This window comes from Musa acuminata, unplaced genomic scaffold, assembly GCF_036884655.1.
Source record: "Musa acuminata AAA Group cultivar baxijiao unplaced genomic scaffold, Cavendish_Baxijiao_AAA HiC_scaffold_886, whole genome shotgun sequence".
In the NCBI taxonomy this organism is placed as follows: domain Eukaryota; kingdom Viridiplantae; phylum Streptophyta; class Magnoliopsida; order Zingiberales; family Musaceae; genus Musa; species Musa acuminata.
The window spans coordinates 1-15,601 of NW_027021108.1; the positions used below are offsets into that span (position 1 = coordinate 1).

Here is a 15,601-nt window from a genome sequence, read left to right on the forward strand (position 1 = left end):
AAGGAATTGTACAGTACGAAATAACATAAAAACAGACTAATTCTAAAAAAAGATGTGTACCTTTTGTTCAAATTGTCCCTATTTTATTGTGGATTCTGATAACTCGAGAAGTTTTGATTTGGTTATAATCCAAAGAGGAAAAAGAATGAAATAAGCATTAAAAAAAAAATAGAGTAGAGTAAGGTAAGCATCCATTTTGTTTTTTGTTTGCATAACATGGATACGCCATGCCATACAATTGAAATAGAAAAATCCATGGGACGATTCATAAATTTGTACTAGATCTATGGGGTAGCTGATGAGAGAAGTTGTTGTTGAGAAATAGGAAATTTTATTTGAAAGGAATTATTCCTATGGAACCATTCATCAGTCGTACCTACTGGAATAATATGAATGACTCGCTATTCACTCGGTTTCTGGTCAATAATAAGATTATGTAGGAAAGATGGCCGAGTGGTTCAAGGCGTAGCATTGGAACTGCTATGTAGGCTTTTGTTTACCGAGGGTTCGAATCCCTCTCTTTCCGTTTCTCTTAATTCACCAACGTTACTGAACACAATATATCAAATCAAATAACAATTGATACCATCATCCCAACAAGAGGACCTGACCTTTTTTTGATAGAAATTCTCTATTCCTAATTACATTACTGTGGTACGTAAAATACAAATATCGGAAAAAGAAAGAGCAAAAAAATCTTACTGCTGATCCATTTGTGATACGTGAATGAGAAAAATGCGGATCAAGGCCCTTAGATCTATTTATTTTATTTCGGCGAAAAGAGACAAAATTCTCTGAAACTTTCTTTGTTATTTTCGTTAGGTTCAAGTCTGACGGGAATAATATTCTACGACTAACAACTCATTTATTTTCAAATCGATCCATTTACTATCTATTATTTGATTTACTACTCCTTTATATTGGAATGAGTCAAAAGTCAAATGTTTTGGCAATTCCTCGGGGGGGGATAAGGCAATATAATTTTGAATCAGAGCTTTCGATCTTTGTTTATCCTTCGTAGTAATAATATCTCTGGGTTTACAACGATAACTTGGTATATCCACTATACGACCATTAACTAAAATATGTCTATGGTTAACTAATTGCCTGGCTCCAGGAATGGTCGAAGCCATACCCAATCGGAAAAGGATGTTATCCAAACGCATCTCAAGTAATTGTAGTAAAACCTGACCTGTTGACCCTTTAGCTTTTCCAGCGATATGCACATATCTAAGTAATTGTCGCTCTGTCAGACCATAATGAAAACGCAATTTCTGTTTTTCTTCTAGACGAATACGATACTGCGATCTTTTCCCAGAACGCAATTGGTTTTTAAGATCACTTCCGGATCTAGGTCTTTTACTAGTTAGTCCTGGTAAAGCCCCCAGACGGCGTATTTTTTTGAAACGAGGTCCTCGGTAACGAGACATAAAGACTCCTTTTTAATTTTATGGATTTTATTGAAATTTCATTTTTTCAGAATAAAAAAATGAAAACTGAACTATAAATTAAGACTGAACTAAGGGATAAACAAAGCAAAGCTAAATTTACCGAAATACTACAAAGTAGAATAAAATAAATTGTATCAATATCCGGATTTTTTGTATATATAGGAAGTTGCAGCTCCGTTTTATGATTTGTTCGGTAGAGAGAGATCTAATTGTTCCAATACATTTTTTGGTCATGGTTGCAAGTTACCACGACATAACATATGGGAAAAGGAGGAGAGAGATTATCAATCACGGAAAAATCGATAGAGAAAAAGCCGGCTATCGGAGTCGAACCGATGACCATCGCATTACAAATGCGATGCTCTAACCTCTGAGCTAAGCGGGCTCACATAACATAACAGAAATAGTATATAGAAATTGAGGAAACTACCGGATTTTAGCTATTAGCTGATCTTATCTATTAGCTATTCGTTTAATATTAACTATGAACTATAACTATATAACTATACTATAACTATATAACTATATAGTATAGTATAGTTCTATATAGTTATATAGTATACTTCTAAACTATATACTATAACTAACTATAATAATAATTCTGACTATTCTTCTGACTATTCTAACTATATCTAACTATAATATACAACATAATGTATTTATTTATATATTTATATTTTATATATTTATATTATGTTAATTATAGCTATAGCGAATCGGTCCTAAGATAAAAAAAAAGATAAGGATAAAGATACAATCTAAATGAAAATGAGACATTCCTCTGGTTTGATTCGGAAAAGGAGGAGATAGGACAAAAAAAAAGAAGAATGAATATCGACCGTTCCACTATTCCAAATCGCACTGTAAAAATGAAAGGGAGGGAGAAACATATATATGTTGGATATATCTATCCATATTGAATTGCGGATACATCAATGATAGAATCATTTCTGATTGAAACAAGGTTCATTCAATATAAATGAACTGATGGGGGATAGCCAAAAAAATCAAACAGCAGCATACACTTTTTCAATATAGAAATCATTATCTAACGAATTCAACGGGTCCAAACAAACAAAATAAATGAAAAGGATAGTTGGAATTCCAACTAGGTCTTGGTATCAAAGGGGATATGGCGAAATCGGTAGACGCTACGGACTTGATTGGATTGAGCCTTAGTATGGAAACCTGCTAAGTGGTAACTTCCAAATTCAGAGAAACCCTGGAATTAAAAATGGGCAATCCTGAGCCAAATCCTTATTTTGAGAAAACAAAGGTTTATAAAACTAGAATTTAAAAGGATAGGTGCAGAGACTCAATGGAAGCTGTTCTAACGAATGGAGTTGACTACGTTTTGTTGGTAGCAGGAATCCGTCTATAAAAATTACAGAAAAGATGGTCCTATATACCTAATACGTATGTATACATACTGCCATATCAAACGATTAATCATGACCCGAATCTATTATATTATAATTATATATAATTATAATATGAAAAATTCAGAGTTATTATGAATCCATTTCAATGGAAGTTGAAGGAAGAATCGAATATTCAATTATGAAATCATTCATTCCAGAGTTTGATAGATCTTTTGAAAAACTGATTAATCGGACGAGAATAAAGAGAGAGTCCCATTCTACATGTCAATACCGACAACAATGAAATTTATAGTAAGAGGAAAATCCGTCGACTTTTTAAATCGTGAGGGTTCAAGTCCCTCTATCCCCAATAAAAAGCCTATTTTACTTCCTAAGTATTTATCCTCTTCTTTTTTTTCATCAGTGGTTCAGTTCAAACAAAATTCACTATCTTTCTCATTCACTCTACTCTTTCACAAACGGATCCGAACTAAAATCCTTGGATCTTATCCCAATTTGGATAGAACCTGTACAAATGAACATATATGGGCAAAGAATCTCTATTATTGAATCATTCACAGTCCATATCATTATCCTTACACTTACTTGTCAAATTTTTTACTACTTTTTAGTCCCTTTAATTAACATAGACACAAGTACTCTACTAGGATGATGCACGGGAAATGGTCGGGATAGCTCAGTTGGTAGAGCAGAGGACTGAAAATCCTCGTGTCACCAGTTCAAATCTGGTTCCTGACACGTAAATAATGTATCGGATAGATATTCATACAAATTAATCGAGATAGATCGGGCGTTAATAGTCTAGAGCATGATACGTATTTACTCATCTAGATGTTACATATTTACTCATCTATTACATATATTTACTCATCTATTACATATTTACTCATCTAGATATATATATATATATATACCTCCCCTTGGGGGGATTGGTTACATATTTACTCATCTAGATGTATATATATATATACCTCCCCTTGGGGGGATTGGTAAAAAATATATGTATGGATGGTTATGGTAAAGAACAAAGTGAGATTATGCTCCCGTCTCTTTTTTCTTTCTTGTTTCTTCATACTGTGCTTTCTCTCATTCAAAAAGAATATTAAGTCTTCATCTATATTCAAAATAAAAATAAATAAGTAAAAGTAAAAAAAAACTTAAAAGTCGAGAGGAGTTAAAAGATAGCAATAGACAGAATGCACTTCAGACACAGTACAAATAAAATCCAATCCCTTTTCATTTCTTCATTTCATATTTTTGACATTTATTCCATTTCTTCACTCTTGCTTACGTTACTTTCCGAGGTCCATCTACATCTAAGTAAGTTATGTGCGCGGTACAAAGTTCATAGTGCAGAACTCTTTTGATTCATCCCATTGTTTCTGCTCATACGAAATGGATATGATCTATTCCAAATTTTGGAATATAAATGAAGTTTTTTTTAGGTTATCCATAATACGAATTAAAGTCCGGTTACTTTCTTTCATCTAGAACGGAACGTAAAAATATTCCTTCACTTGAAAGAAATCTGGAATCGTGTCATAGTCGTATTAAGTAAACATTAATTTCTTATCATTTAATGAGCATCTTGTATTTCATAGAAATTGGGGGTAATATAGTCCTTACGTAGGGGCCAACCTATCCAACTTTCCGGCATCAAAATACGTTTAAGGCGTGGATGATTATCATAAGAGATTCCCAACATATCATAAGATTCGCGTTCTTGAAAATCAGCACTTCTCCAAATCCAGAAAACAGACGGGATTCTAGGATTATTCCTTGGGGCAAATACTTTTATGCATACCTCTTCTGGTTTAGCTATACCATACTGTATTCTCGTAAGATGATACACACTGGCTAAAAATCCGCCTGGTGCTACATCATAGGCACACTGGGAGCGTAAATAATTGTAACCATATACATATGAAATGACAGCAATGGAATCCCAATCCTCGGTTTTTATTTGTAAAGTTTCTATTCCTCGGCAATCAAAGCCCAAAGATCTATGAACTAAATCATGGTTGACTAACCAATCAGATAAACGATCCTGCTGCATCTTCTTGATCTCTCCCACATTTGTATTTGTATGAGTATTTCAATTTACAATGAAATTTTTAAAGATTGACCCTTTCTTTCTTATTCTGCACAAAAGAACCTTACCTTGTCTGATTCACTAATTCATGGGGAGATACTGAACTTTTGGATTTGAAAAATGTTTCAGAAGGTATCTCTGAAGTAGATGGTGATTGATAGAGCAATTCTTGATCATAATTTCCAGTATGAGTACTGCGTCTAACACAAAACTTGTGATTGGTAGTAAAACATCGATTTTCCTGTTGAGACACAGTTCTATCTTCAAAGATTTCTCGAGATATTTTCTTACGAAGTTTCGTTATAGCATCTATAACCGCCTCTGGTTTAGGTGGGCAGCCCGGCAAATAGACATCGACAGGAATTAGCTTATCGACTCCACGAACAGTACTATAAGAATCAGTACTGAACATCCCTCCTGTAATAGTACAAGCTCCCATAGCAATGACATATTTTGGTTCAGGCATTTGCTCATATAATCTTACTAAAGAAGGAGCCATTTTCATTGTTACTGTGCCGGCTGTTAAAATTAGGTCTGCTTGTCTAGGACTCGATCTTGGTACCAATCCATAACGATCAAAGTCGAATCGCGAGCCTATTAATGAAGCAAATTCAATGAAACAACAACTGGTACCGTATAGAAGCGGCCATAAACTGGAAAGTCTTGACCAATTCGAAAGATCATTCAATGTAGTTGAAATAACTGAATTGGTAATTGTTTTGTCAACTAAGGGAAACTCAATCAAATTCATAACTGTCTCAATGTAATCTTTTCCTTCATTTTTATTTTGATTGTCTGAATATTCAGTTAAGACCATTCCAATGCTCCTTTTCGCCATGCATAAACTGAACCAACAATTGGGATAAGCACAAAAATTAAAGCTTCGATAAATACAGATACACCCAATACATCGAAACTCATTGCCCATGGATAAAGAAAGACCGTTTCAACATCAAAAACAACAAAAACTAGAGCAAACATGTAATAGCGGATTCGAAATTGTAACCAAGCATCCCCAATGGGTTCTATACCCGATTCATAACTAGAGAGCTTCTCTGGTCCTTCACTAACCGGGGCTAAAACTCCGGAAATTACAAATGCCAAGATAGGAATAACGCTTGATATTATTAGAAATGCCCAGAAAATATCATATTCGTGAAGCAGAAACATAAATGTACTCCTATTAATGTGGAATATGCTGAATTATTCGATTCGAATCGGAATTGTCAATTCATCCATAACTTCTTATCTTAGGCGAAACAAGAATTGATTTTGATCAAATCAAACTGCATAGTTTAGAGTTTGTTTGCTGTGGGGCATGTTTTGTTTAAAGATTCATCTAATGGAATCCCACTTACATTTTGGATTTCGATTCTATTTAGATATGGTGTAGACATAGGATGCTCTTACACAAACAAAACTCTCTCACTTTGTCTTGGGTTCTCTATCCTCTAGAAAAAGGTAATAAAATACTAAAATATCCTATGCCTATAACTATTCCTATGCCTATAACTATAATAAATATCAATACCCTATAATATAGTAAAGTAAATATCCTATAATTAAATACTATGAATACTATATTCATTAGAATACTATGTTGATTATATATAATCAACATAATGAAATAATAATAATTTCATTTCCTTTTTTTAAAACTTAAATTTTTCAATAGTCATATGGGGTAAAATGTCTAGGGATTTCTAGCATATTCTATATTATTCGAAGTATTCCTTTTTCATTAAAATCTGGGTATAGGATCATTGCTTCTATTGATTTGATACGAATATGAATACATAATCTAATGCATCGAATGATTTTTTATCTTTTTCTTGTCCTAGATTTCATTTCTATTTTTCTTAATTGATTCAATCCGTTGAATTGAGAGGTGACATATAACAACTTATATCTTTCTATACAAAAAATTGGAAACTTGGAACCTGTACTATCCCACCTCCTCAGAAATAAATAAGAAGAATCGAGTTATTTCATTAGAGTTAGAATGAAAGATTCATTCTATTTCGGACCAATCTCTAATACTAAACAAAGATTACGATTTGGAATGAACCAAAATACTTGTTTGTTTTGTTACGGCAATAACGCTTAATAATATAATGGTAAGACCAAGCAATGGGTTAGATTTCGCTACAAGAAAAAGGTTTTACAGCAAACCTATACTAGACAATGAAACATAGCAAAGAGTGGAGTAGTATAATCGACGGAATCATAAATGATTTACATAACATTTTCAAATAGAAAGAATCACACATTATCGAATGATTCGACGGACCAAATCAAATCCACAAACCCACTCAACTCATAGAATATAGAAGAAGAAACGTTAATATATTTAGGCCCAATTCGTTATCTCTCCATTATCTCTGAATCAATCAATAAGGTTGCTCTTGTTCTGCCAAAAAACGATTAGTGATTAGTTAGGGGGATTCTCCAAATACAAGACAAGACCCAAGACCAAGAAAAGAATAGGTCCTAGACCCATGTGACTTAGGATTAGACTTGGTTGGTCCCATAGAAATGAAAACCATACTAAACTATATACTAAACACTAAACTATATACTAAACAAAAATATAATATATTAGGATTAGGGCTATACGGACTCGAACCGTAGACCTTCTCGGTAAAACAGATCAAACTGATTATTATCGAAATGATTCGAACTGTTTCAAAGACCCAACATGCATTTTGTTGCATTGGGCTCTTTCATCAACTGATGTAAAGATCAGTTAGTCCACCATATTTTTTCTTTAGAGGAAGATAATGAGATGGTTCCATGTGCTCTGATTTATTATTTGTATTCTGATCTAGGAGCAATACCAAAGTGTTTCAAAGAAGGGTTATCTTGACTTAGGTCTGCCTTCGGCCTAGATCAACCTAAGTTAAATGGAATCTCTATCGCTCCGCTGCAACAGTCGAATATGAGACTTCATACACCTTAAAGTTCATAGGACGAAAAGAGGTTATTTTGAGGCCCTTATACTCATTATGCCTAGCATTGAATGGGCTGGGTATTTACCTTATCAACTATCAAATCAATGGCGGGTTCTATTTGATTTGGCAACTGAATTCGCGCCTGAATCGGACCGAACCAAATATTTGTCAGGCTATTGTTCTCTTGTTCCCTCGAACCTATGGAGTAAGACATCGATTTCTCAATACGATCAATTATGTTCATTGCATAATAGGCTCCTTTGAAAAGCATTGGCGCGCGTGTAAACGAGGTGCTCTACCAACTGAGCTATAGCCCTTGTCATAGACATCTTAACATATAGATAATTTCTTGTCAAGATGGATATTCCATAATCCACATCATAGCTCTCTGATCTATTTATTTTATTTACGCTTAACAGAACAGATTTATTTACGCTTAACAGAACAGATTAGTATTGCTTAGAAATAATATTCCACCTATAATCCCCGAAGTGATGGGTTCTTTTTGTGGTGATAAATGACCTACTTAACTCAGTGGTTAGAGTATTGCTTTCATACGGCGGGAGTCATTGGTTCAAATCCAATAGTAGGTAGAACTTATTAGATACCGGAGTCGATGAAATGATATCTAATAAGTTTTTCTACCCCATCTTCTTTTTTTGTTTTATCAGATTAGACTTGATTGTGTTCAATTGGCAGAATCAACATGTGGTGTATAATAAAGAACTTTTTAAAAACTTCTCTTTATTATTTTGATGTATTGACTTGACTAGTAGGAAATAACATTGACAGCCTCTACTCGTGTCCTAGCTCGTCTGAGAGCTAGATTCGCTTCAATTGCTTGTCTCTTACCCTCAGCTCTACTCAAGTTAGCTTCAGCTATTTCAAGAGCTTGTTGAGCTTCTTGCGGATCAATGTCAGTACTTATTTCCGCATCATTTCCTAAAATGGTGATTTCATTATTACCTATTCTAGCGAAACCACCCATCAGAGCCACCGTTAACCATTGGTCGTTGTTGAGGCGTATTCTCAAAAGACCTATATCTACAGCCGTGGCAATAGGGGCGTGGTTTGGTAATACGCCAATTTGGCCACTATTAGTAGATAAAATTATTTCTTTCACTTCTGAGTCCCAAATAATTCGATTAGGAGTCAGTACACAAAGATTTAAGGTCATTTCTTCAATTTGCTCTCCTCTTCTAAGTTCATAGCTTTCGCGGTAGCTTCATCGATGTTACCTACTAAATAAAAGGCCTGCTCGGGAAGACTGTCTAATTCTCCGGAAAGGATCAGTTGAAACCCCCTAATTGTTTCTGCAAGACCAACATATTTTCCTGGAGAACCAGTAAATACTTCTGCCACGAAGAAGGGTTGTGATAAGAAACGCTCGATTTTTCGTGCTCTTGCTACAGTTAAACGATCTTCTTCGGATAATTCGTCCAACCCAAGAATAGCTATAATGTCCTGAAGTTCTTTGTAACGTTGTGAAGTTTGCTTAACTCTTTGCGCAGTTTCATAATGTTCCTCGCCAACGATCCGAGGTTGTAACATAGTTGACGTTGAATCTAAAGGATCCACTGCTGGATAAATACCTTTGGCAGCTAATCCTCTCGATAATACGGTAGTAGCATCTAAATGTGCAAATGTCGTGGCAGGAGCAGGGTCGGTCAAATCGTCCGCAGGTACATAAACGGCTTGGATCGAAGTTATAGATCCCTCTTTGGTAGAAGTAATTCTTTCTTGCAAAGAACCCATTTCTGTACTAAGGGTAGGTTGATAACCCACTGCAGAAGGCATTCTCCCCAATAAGGCGGATACTTCTGATCCTGCTTGGACGAAACGAAAGATATTGTCGATGAATAGAAGTACGTCTTGTTCATTAACATCCCGGAAATATTCCGCCATAGTTAGGGCAGTCAAACCAACTCTCATACGAGCTCCCGGCGGTTCATTCATTTGACCGTAGACTAGAGCTACTTTTGATTCTGCAATATTTTTTTCATTAATTACTCCGGATTCTTTCATTTCCATGTAAAGATCATTTCCTTCACGAGTACGTTCGCCTACTCCGCCAAATACAGATACGCCTCCATGAGCTTTGGCAATGTTGTTGATCAATTCCATGATGAGTACTGTTTTACCTACTCCAGCTCCTCCAAATAGTCCGATTTTTCCTCCACGGCGATAAGGAGCTAAAAGATCCACTACTTTAATTCCTGTTTCAAAGATTGATAATTTCGTCTCTAACTGTATAAAGGCAGGTGCAGGTCTATGAATAGGAGATGTTGTGCTAGTATCTACAGGACCTAAATTATCAACAGGCTCCCCAAGAACGTTGAAAATTCGTCCGAGGGTAGCTCCACCGACTGGAACGCTTAGAGGAGCTCCCGTGTCAATCACTTCCATTCCTCTCATCAGTCCATCTGTAGCACTCATAGCTACAGCTCTAACTCGATTATTTCCTAATAATTGTTGTACCTCACAAGTCACATTAATTTGCTGACCAATAGTATCTCGACCCTTAACTACCAAAGCGTTATAAATATTAGGCATCTTGCCCGGAGGAAAAACAACATCCAGTACTGGGCCAATAATTTGAGCGATACGCCCTAGGTTTTGTTCTTCAAGTGTGGAAACCGCAGGACTAGAAGGGGTAGGATTGATTCTCATAATTATAATTAAAGTAAAGTATGTCGAAAGTTTTTTTGAATAGTGCCATGCCAAGTCGAAAATAAATGTCCGATAGCAAGTTGATCGGTTAATTCAATAAGAAATAAATGGGAGTTAGCACTTGATTTAGTTGGTACCACCCAACCGAATACGATTCAATCGTTTACTCATTCAATTACTCATTCAATGAGTCAATTTTCAAGTTCAGCCAATCCTTCTTTTTTTCAAAAGAAATATTAAGTACATGAAATCACGAGTAAGTCTCTTTCATTTCTCTATCATTATAGAAAAACCATCCGTATTAGATTCTATTATCTATAGAATTCGAACCCGAACTCCATTTATGATTCATTATTTCGATCTAATTGGCCATTGTTCTTTTTTTTTTTTGAATAGATATTGGATTTCCGCCTATCTATTCTTTATACCCTTTTAGGATGAATTATGCCTATTTTCACATCTAGGATTTACATATACAACATATATCACTGTCAAGAGTGAATTTTTCTTAGTATTTGGATTCAAAATAAGAAGGAGATCCATTTGATTTTATTGTAAACTTGCAAAACAAACATTGGGTTTGGGTTGCGCCATATATATCAAAGAGTATACAATAATGATGTATTTGGAGTATACAATAATGATGTATTTGATGAATCAAATACATGGTCTAATAATGAACCATTTCATTTTAACATAACATTGAAATTAGTTGATAATATTAGTTGAATATTTTTTTTCTTTTTTTTTATTTTTATTTTTGTCAAAGGTTTCATTCATGCATAATCTATATCGAGTAGACCTTGTCGTTGTGAGAATTCTTAATTCATGAGTTGTAGGGAGGGACTTATGTCACCACAAACAGAGACTAAAGCAAGTGTTGGATTTAAAGCTGGTGTTAAAGATTACAAATTGAATTATTATACTCCTGACTACGAAGTCAAAGATACTGATATCTTGGCAGCATTCCGAGTAACTCCTCAACCTGGAGTTCCGCCCGAAGAAGCAGGGGCTGCGGTAGCTGCCGAATCTTCTACTGGTACATGGACAACTGTGTGGACTGATGGACTTACCAGTCTTGATCGTTACAAAGGGCGATGCTACCACATCGAGGCCGTTGTTGGGGAGGAAAATCAATATATTGCTTATGTAGCTTATCCTTTAGACCTTTTTGAAGAAGGTTCTGTTACTAACATGTTTACTTCCATTGTGGGTAATGTATTTGGTTTCAAAGCCTTACGAGCTCTACGTCTGGAGGATCTGCGAATTCCCACTTCTTATTCCAAAACTTTCCAAGGCCCGCCTCACGGCATTCAGGTTGAAAGAGATAAGTTGAACAAGTATGGTCGTCCCCTATTGGGATGCACTATTAAACCAAAATTGGGATTATCTGCAAAAAACTACGGTAGAGCGGTTTATGAATGTCTACGTGGTGGACTTGATTTTACCAAAGATGATGAAAACGTAAACTCACAACCATTTATGCGTTGGAGAGATCGTTTCTTATTTTGCACCGAAGCACTTTTTAAAGCGCAGGCCGAAACAGGTGAAATCAAAGGACATTACTTGAATGCTACTGCGGGTACATGTGAAGAAATGATGAAAAGGGCCATATGTGCCAGAGAATTAGGAGTTCCTATCGTAATGCATGACTACTTAACTGGTGGATTCACTGCAAATACTAGCTTGGCTCATTATTGCCGTGACAACGGCCTACTTCTTCACATCCATCGCGCAATGCATGCAGTTATTGATAGACAGAAAAATCATGGTATGCATTTCCGTGTACTAGCTAAAGCATTACGTATGTCTGGTGGAGATCATATTCACGCCGGTACAGTAGTAGGTAAACTGGAAGGGGAACGTGAGATGACTTTAGGTTTCGTTGATTTATTACGTGATGATTATATCGAAAAAGACCGAAGTCGCGGTATTTTCTTCACTCAAGATTGGGTCTCTATGCCAGGTGTTCTGCCCGTGGCTTCAGGGGGTATTCATGTTTGGCATATGCCTGCTCTGACCGAAATCTTTGGGGATGATTCCGTACTACAGTTTGGCGGAGGAACTTTAGGACACCCTTGGGGAAATGCACCTGGTGCAGTAGCTAATAGGGTGGCTTTAGAGGCGTGTGTACAAGCTCGTAATGAGGGACGTGATCTTGCTCGTGAAGGTAATGAAATTATCCGTGAAGCTAGCAAATGGAGCCCTGAACTAGCCGCTGCTTGTGAAGTATGGAAAGAGATCAAATTCGAATTCGAACCAGTAGATAAGCTAGATAAAGAGAAAAAGTAAGTGTGCATAATTCAGTAATTCCTGTTTGTTCTCCTAATTGATTGCAATTAAAGTCGGCCCAATCTTTTCCTAAAAAAAAGATTGGGCCGATTGCCGAATAAAAAAAAAAAGAATGAGCATTCTATACTATGTATTTGCATATATCTTTTATATGTACAGATGTACAGATCTTACCTATATATATACAAGATAAGATCGAAGACTAAACAACTCAATACTTCTATTGTTTGTTGTTGGATCCATAGGATTGGATTAATTATGGATCCTTGGGATTGGTGGACTTTTTTATATCTCCTAGTTTCAGGCCATAGATCAAGCCAAGGGAAAGGCTCCTTTACCCATCCTATATATTGTCTTTTTCGTTCCATGTTAAAATAGAAACTTAATTATTTGATTATACGAGAACAAATTCTTTATTCTTTATTTATAGAAATAAACAACTATCTCTATTTTCGATGAGAATTTGTACATCACATGGAAGAAAGCTGTGTCTTTCTATTTTAAAATTTATAAAAAGATTCTATCAATATATATTGAAGTGATACCTCGGCTTCCCACAAAGGAGAATCATTTCTTTCAATACTTACTCGTTCTTTCAATACTTACTCGTTATTAATTAACAATCCTAATGATTAGGATTAGATTCGTATGCTTAATTCTGATAAGAAATCAAATAGTGAAAGTAAAATGATTATCCATCGAATGTATTGTATTTCATCAAATAGGGGGTAGAAAGACTCTATGGGAAAATGGTGGTTCCGTTCGATGTTGTCTAACGAGAAGTTAGAACATAGGTGTGGGCTAAGTAAATCTAGGTGTGGGCTAAGTAAATCAATGGATAGTCTTGATGGTATTGGACATACCAGTAGAAGTGAACAACCTATTCTAAACGATACGAAGAACGATACGAAGAAAAAGATTCCTAGTTGGAATCATAGTGGTAATTATAGTTTCACTAATGTTGATTCTTTATTTGAAATCAAGGATATTTGGAGTTTGATCTCTGATGACACTTTTTTAGTTAGGGATAGTAATGGTGACAGTTACTCTGTATATTTTGATATTGAAAATCAGATTTTTGAGGTTGACAATGATAGTTCTTTTCTGAGTGAACTAGAAAAAAAACTTTCTAGTTATTTGAGTAGGGGGTCTAAGAAAAAGAATCACTACTATTATCATTACATGTATGATACTCAATCTGGTTGGAATAATCACATTAATAGTTGCATTGATAGTTATCTTCGTTTTGAAGTCAGTATTAATAGTTCTATTTCGGGTAGTACCAACAATTACAGTGACAGTTACTTTTATAACTTCATTTGTACTGAAAATAGAAATAGTAGTGAGAGCGGTAGGTCTAGTAAAAGAACTAGAAAAAATTTCAATGATTTCCATGAAGAGGTGGAATCCGATTTCCATGAAGAAGTAGAATTCCACGAAGAAGTAGAATCCGACTTCCATGAAGAAGTAGAATCCGATTTCCATGAAGAAGTAGAATTCCACGAAGAAGTAGAATCCAATGATTTCAATGAAGAAGTAGAATCTGATTTCAATGAAGAAGTGGAATCCGATTTCAATGAAGAAGTGGAATCCGATTTCAATGAAGAAGTGGAATCCGATTTCAATGAAGAAGTGGAATCCGATTTCAATGAAGAAGTAGAATTCCATGAAGAAGTAGAATTCCATGAAGAAGTAGAATCCGACTTCCATGAAGAAGTAGAATCCAATGATTTCAATATAAATCAAAAATACAAACATTTATGGGTTCAATGCGAAAATTGTTATGGATTAAATTATAAAAAATTTTTTAAGTCAAAAATGAATATTTGTGAACAGTGTGGATATCATTTGAAAATGAGTAGTTCAGATAGAATTGAACTTTCGATTGATCCCGGAACTTGGGATCCTCTGGATAAAGATATGATATCTATAGACCCCATTGATTTTCGTTCAAAAGAGGAACCTTATGGAGATCGTATCGATTCTTATCAAAGAAGGACAGGTTTAGCTGATGCTATTCAAACAGGCATAGGTCAAATAAATGGTATTCCCGTAGCAATTGGCGTTATGGATTTTCAGTTTATGGGAGGTAGTATGGGATCCGTAGTAGGCGAGAAAATTACTCGTTTGATCGAGTATGCTACTAATCGATCTCTACCTGTCATTATTGTGTGTGCTTCTGGAGGAGCACGCATGCAAGAAGGAAGTTTGAGCTTGATGCAAATGGCTAAAATATCTTCTGCTTCATCTAATTATCAATCAGATAAAAAGTTATTCTATGTATCAATTCTTACATCTCCTACAACTGGTGGAGTAACAGCCAGTTTTGGTATGTTGGGGGATATCATTATTGCTGAACCTAACGCCTACATTGCATTTGCGGGTAAAAGAGTAATTGAACAAACATTAAAAAAGGTAATACCTGAAGGTTCACAAGTGTCTGAGTATTTATTCCATAAAGGTTTATTCGACCCAATAGTACCACGTAATCTTTTAAAAGGTGTTCTGGGTGAGTTATTTCAGCTCCACGGTTTCTTTCCCTTGAATCCAAGTTCAAAAATGTAAAGTATAGCACTAGATTCAGTTATTTTATTTGTAGCGAACAAGTATTTAATTCGTCGTAATCAGGTGTTTTCTTTGGTGACATAAGTTCTCCTTGTAATAAGAGACAGAGGTTTCGGATAATTTTTATTTTATATTTTATTATATTTTATTTATTATATTTTAGAATATAGAATTATAGTTTTAGAATATAGAATATAT

General features: G+C 35.1%; 3 protein-coding genes and 3 non-coding genes across 6 annotated transcripts; 4 read left to right on the top strand and 2 right to left on the bottom strand.

Moving 5' to 3' along the window:
- The first annotated feature begins 439 nt into the window (after nt 1-439).
- Nucleotides 440-526, top strand: TRNAS-GGA (transfer RNA serine (anticodon GGA)). Its single transcript has one exon. It is a non-coding gene; the product is annotated as a tRNA-Ser (tRNA).
- A 1,237-nt stretch (nt 527-1,763) lies between these two features.
- TRNAT-UGU (transfer RNA threonine (anticodon UGU)) lies at nt 1,764-1,836 on the bottom strand. The gene has a single exon. It is a non-coding gene; the product is annotated as a tRNA-Thr (tRNA).
- Nucleotides 1,837-3,498: 1,662 nt separating this feature from the next.
- TRNAF-GAA (transfer RNA phenylalanine (anticodon GAA)) lies at nt 3,499-3,571 on the top strand. Its single transcript has one exon. It is a non-coding gene; the product is annotated as a tRNA-Phe (tRNA).
- A 2,123-nt stretch (nt 3,572-5,694) lies between these two features.
- Nucleotides 5,695-10,546, bottom strand: LOC135664779 (ATP synthase subunit beta, chloroplastic). Its single transcript, XM_065177051.1, has one exon. The coding sequence runs from the start codon at nt 10,544-10,546 to the stop codon at nt 9,050-9,052; it is 1,497 nt and encodes a 498-aa protein (XP_065033123.1). The 3' UTR covers nt 5,695-9,049.
- Nucleotides 10,547-11,374: 828 nt separating this feature from the next.
- On the top strand, nt 11,375-12,917 carry LOC135664780 (ribulose bisphosphate carboxylase large chain). Its single transcript, XM_065177052.1, has one exon. It carries the CDS (start codon nt 11,375-11,377, stop codon nt 12,836-12,838), a length of 1,464 nt encoding a protein of 487 aa, XP_065033124.1. The 3' UTR covers nt 12,839-12,917.
- A 593-nt stretch (nt 12,918-13,510) lies between these two features.
- LOC135664778 (acetyl-coenzyme A carboxylase carboxyl transferase subunit beta, chloroplastic-like) lies at nt 13,511-15,546 on the top strand. The gene has a single exon (XM_065177050.1). The coding sequence runs from the start codon at nt 13,580-13,582 to the stop codon at nt 15,401-15,403; it is 1,824 nt and encodes a 607-aa protein (XP_065033122.1). The 5' UTR covers nt 13,511-13,579; the 3' UTR covers nt 15,404-15,546.
- Nucleotides 15,547-15,601: the final 55 nt, after the last annotated feature.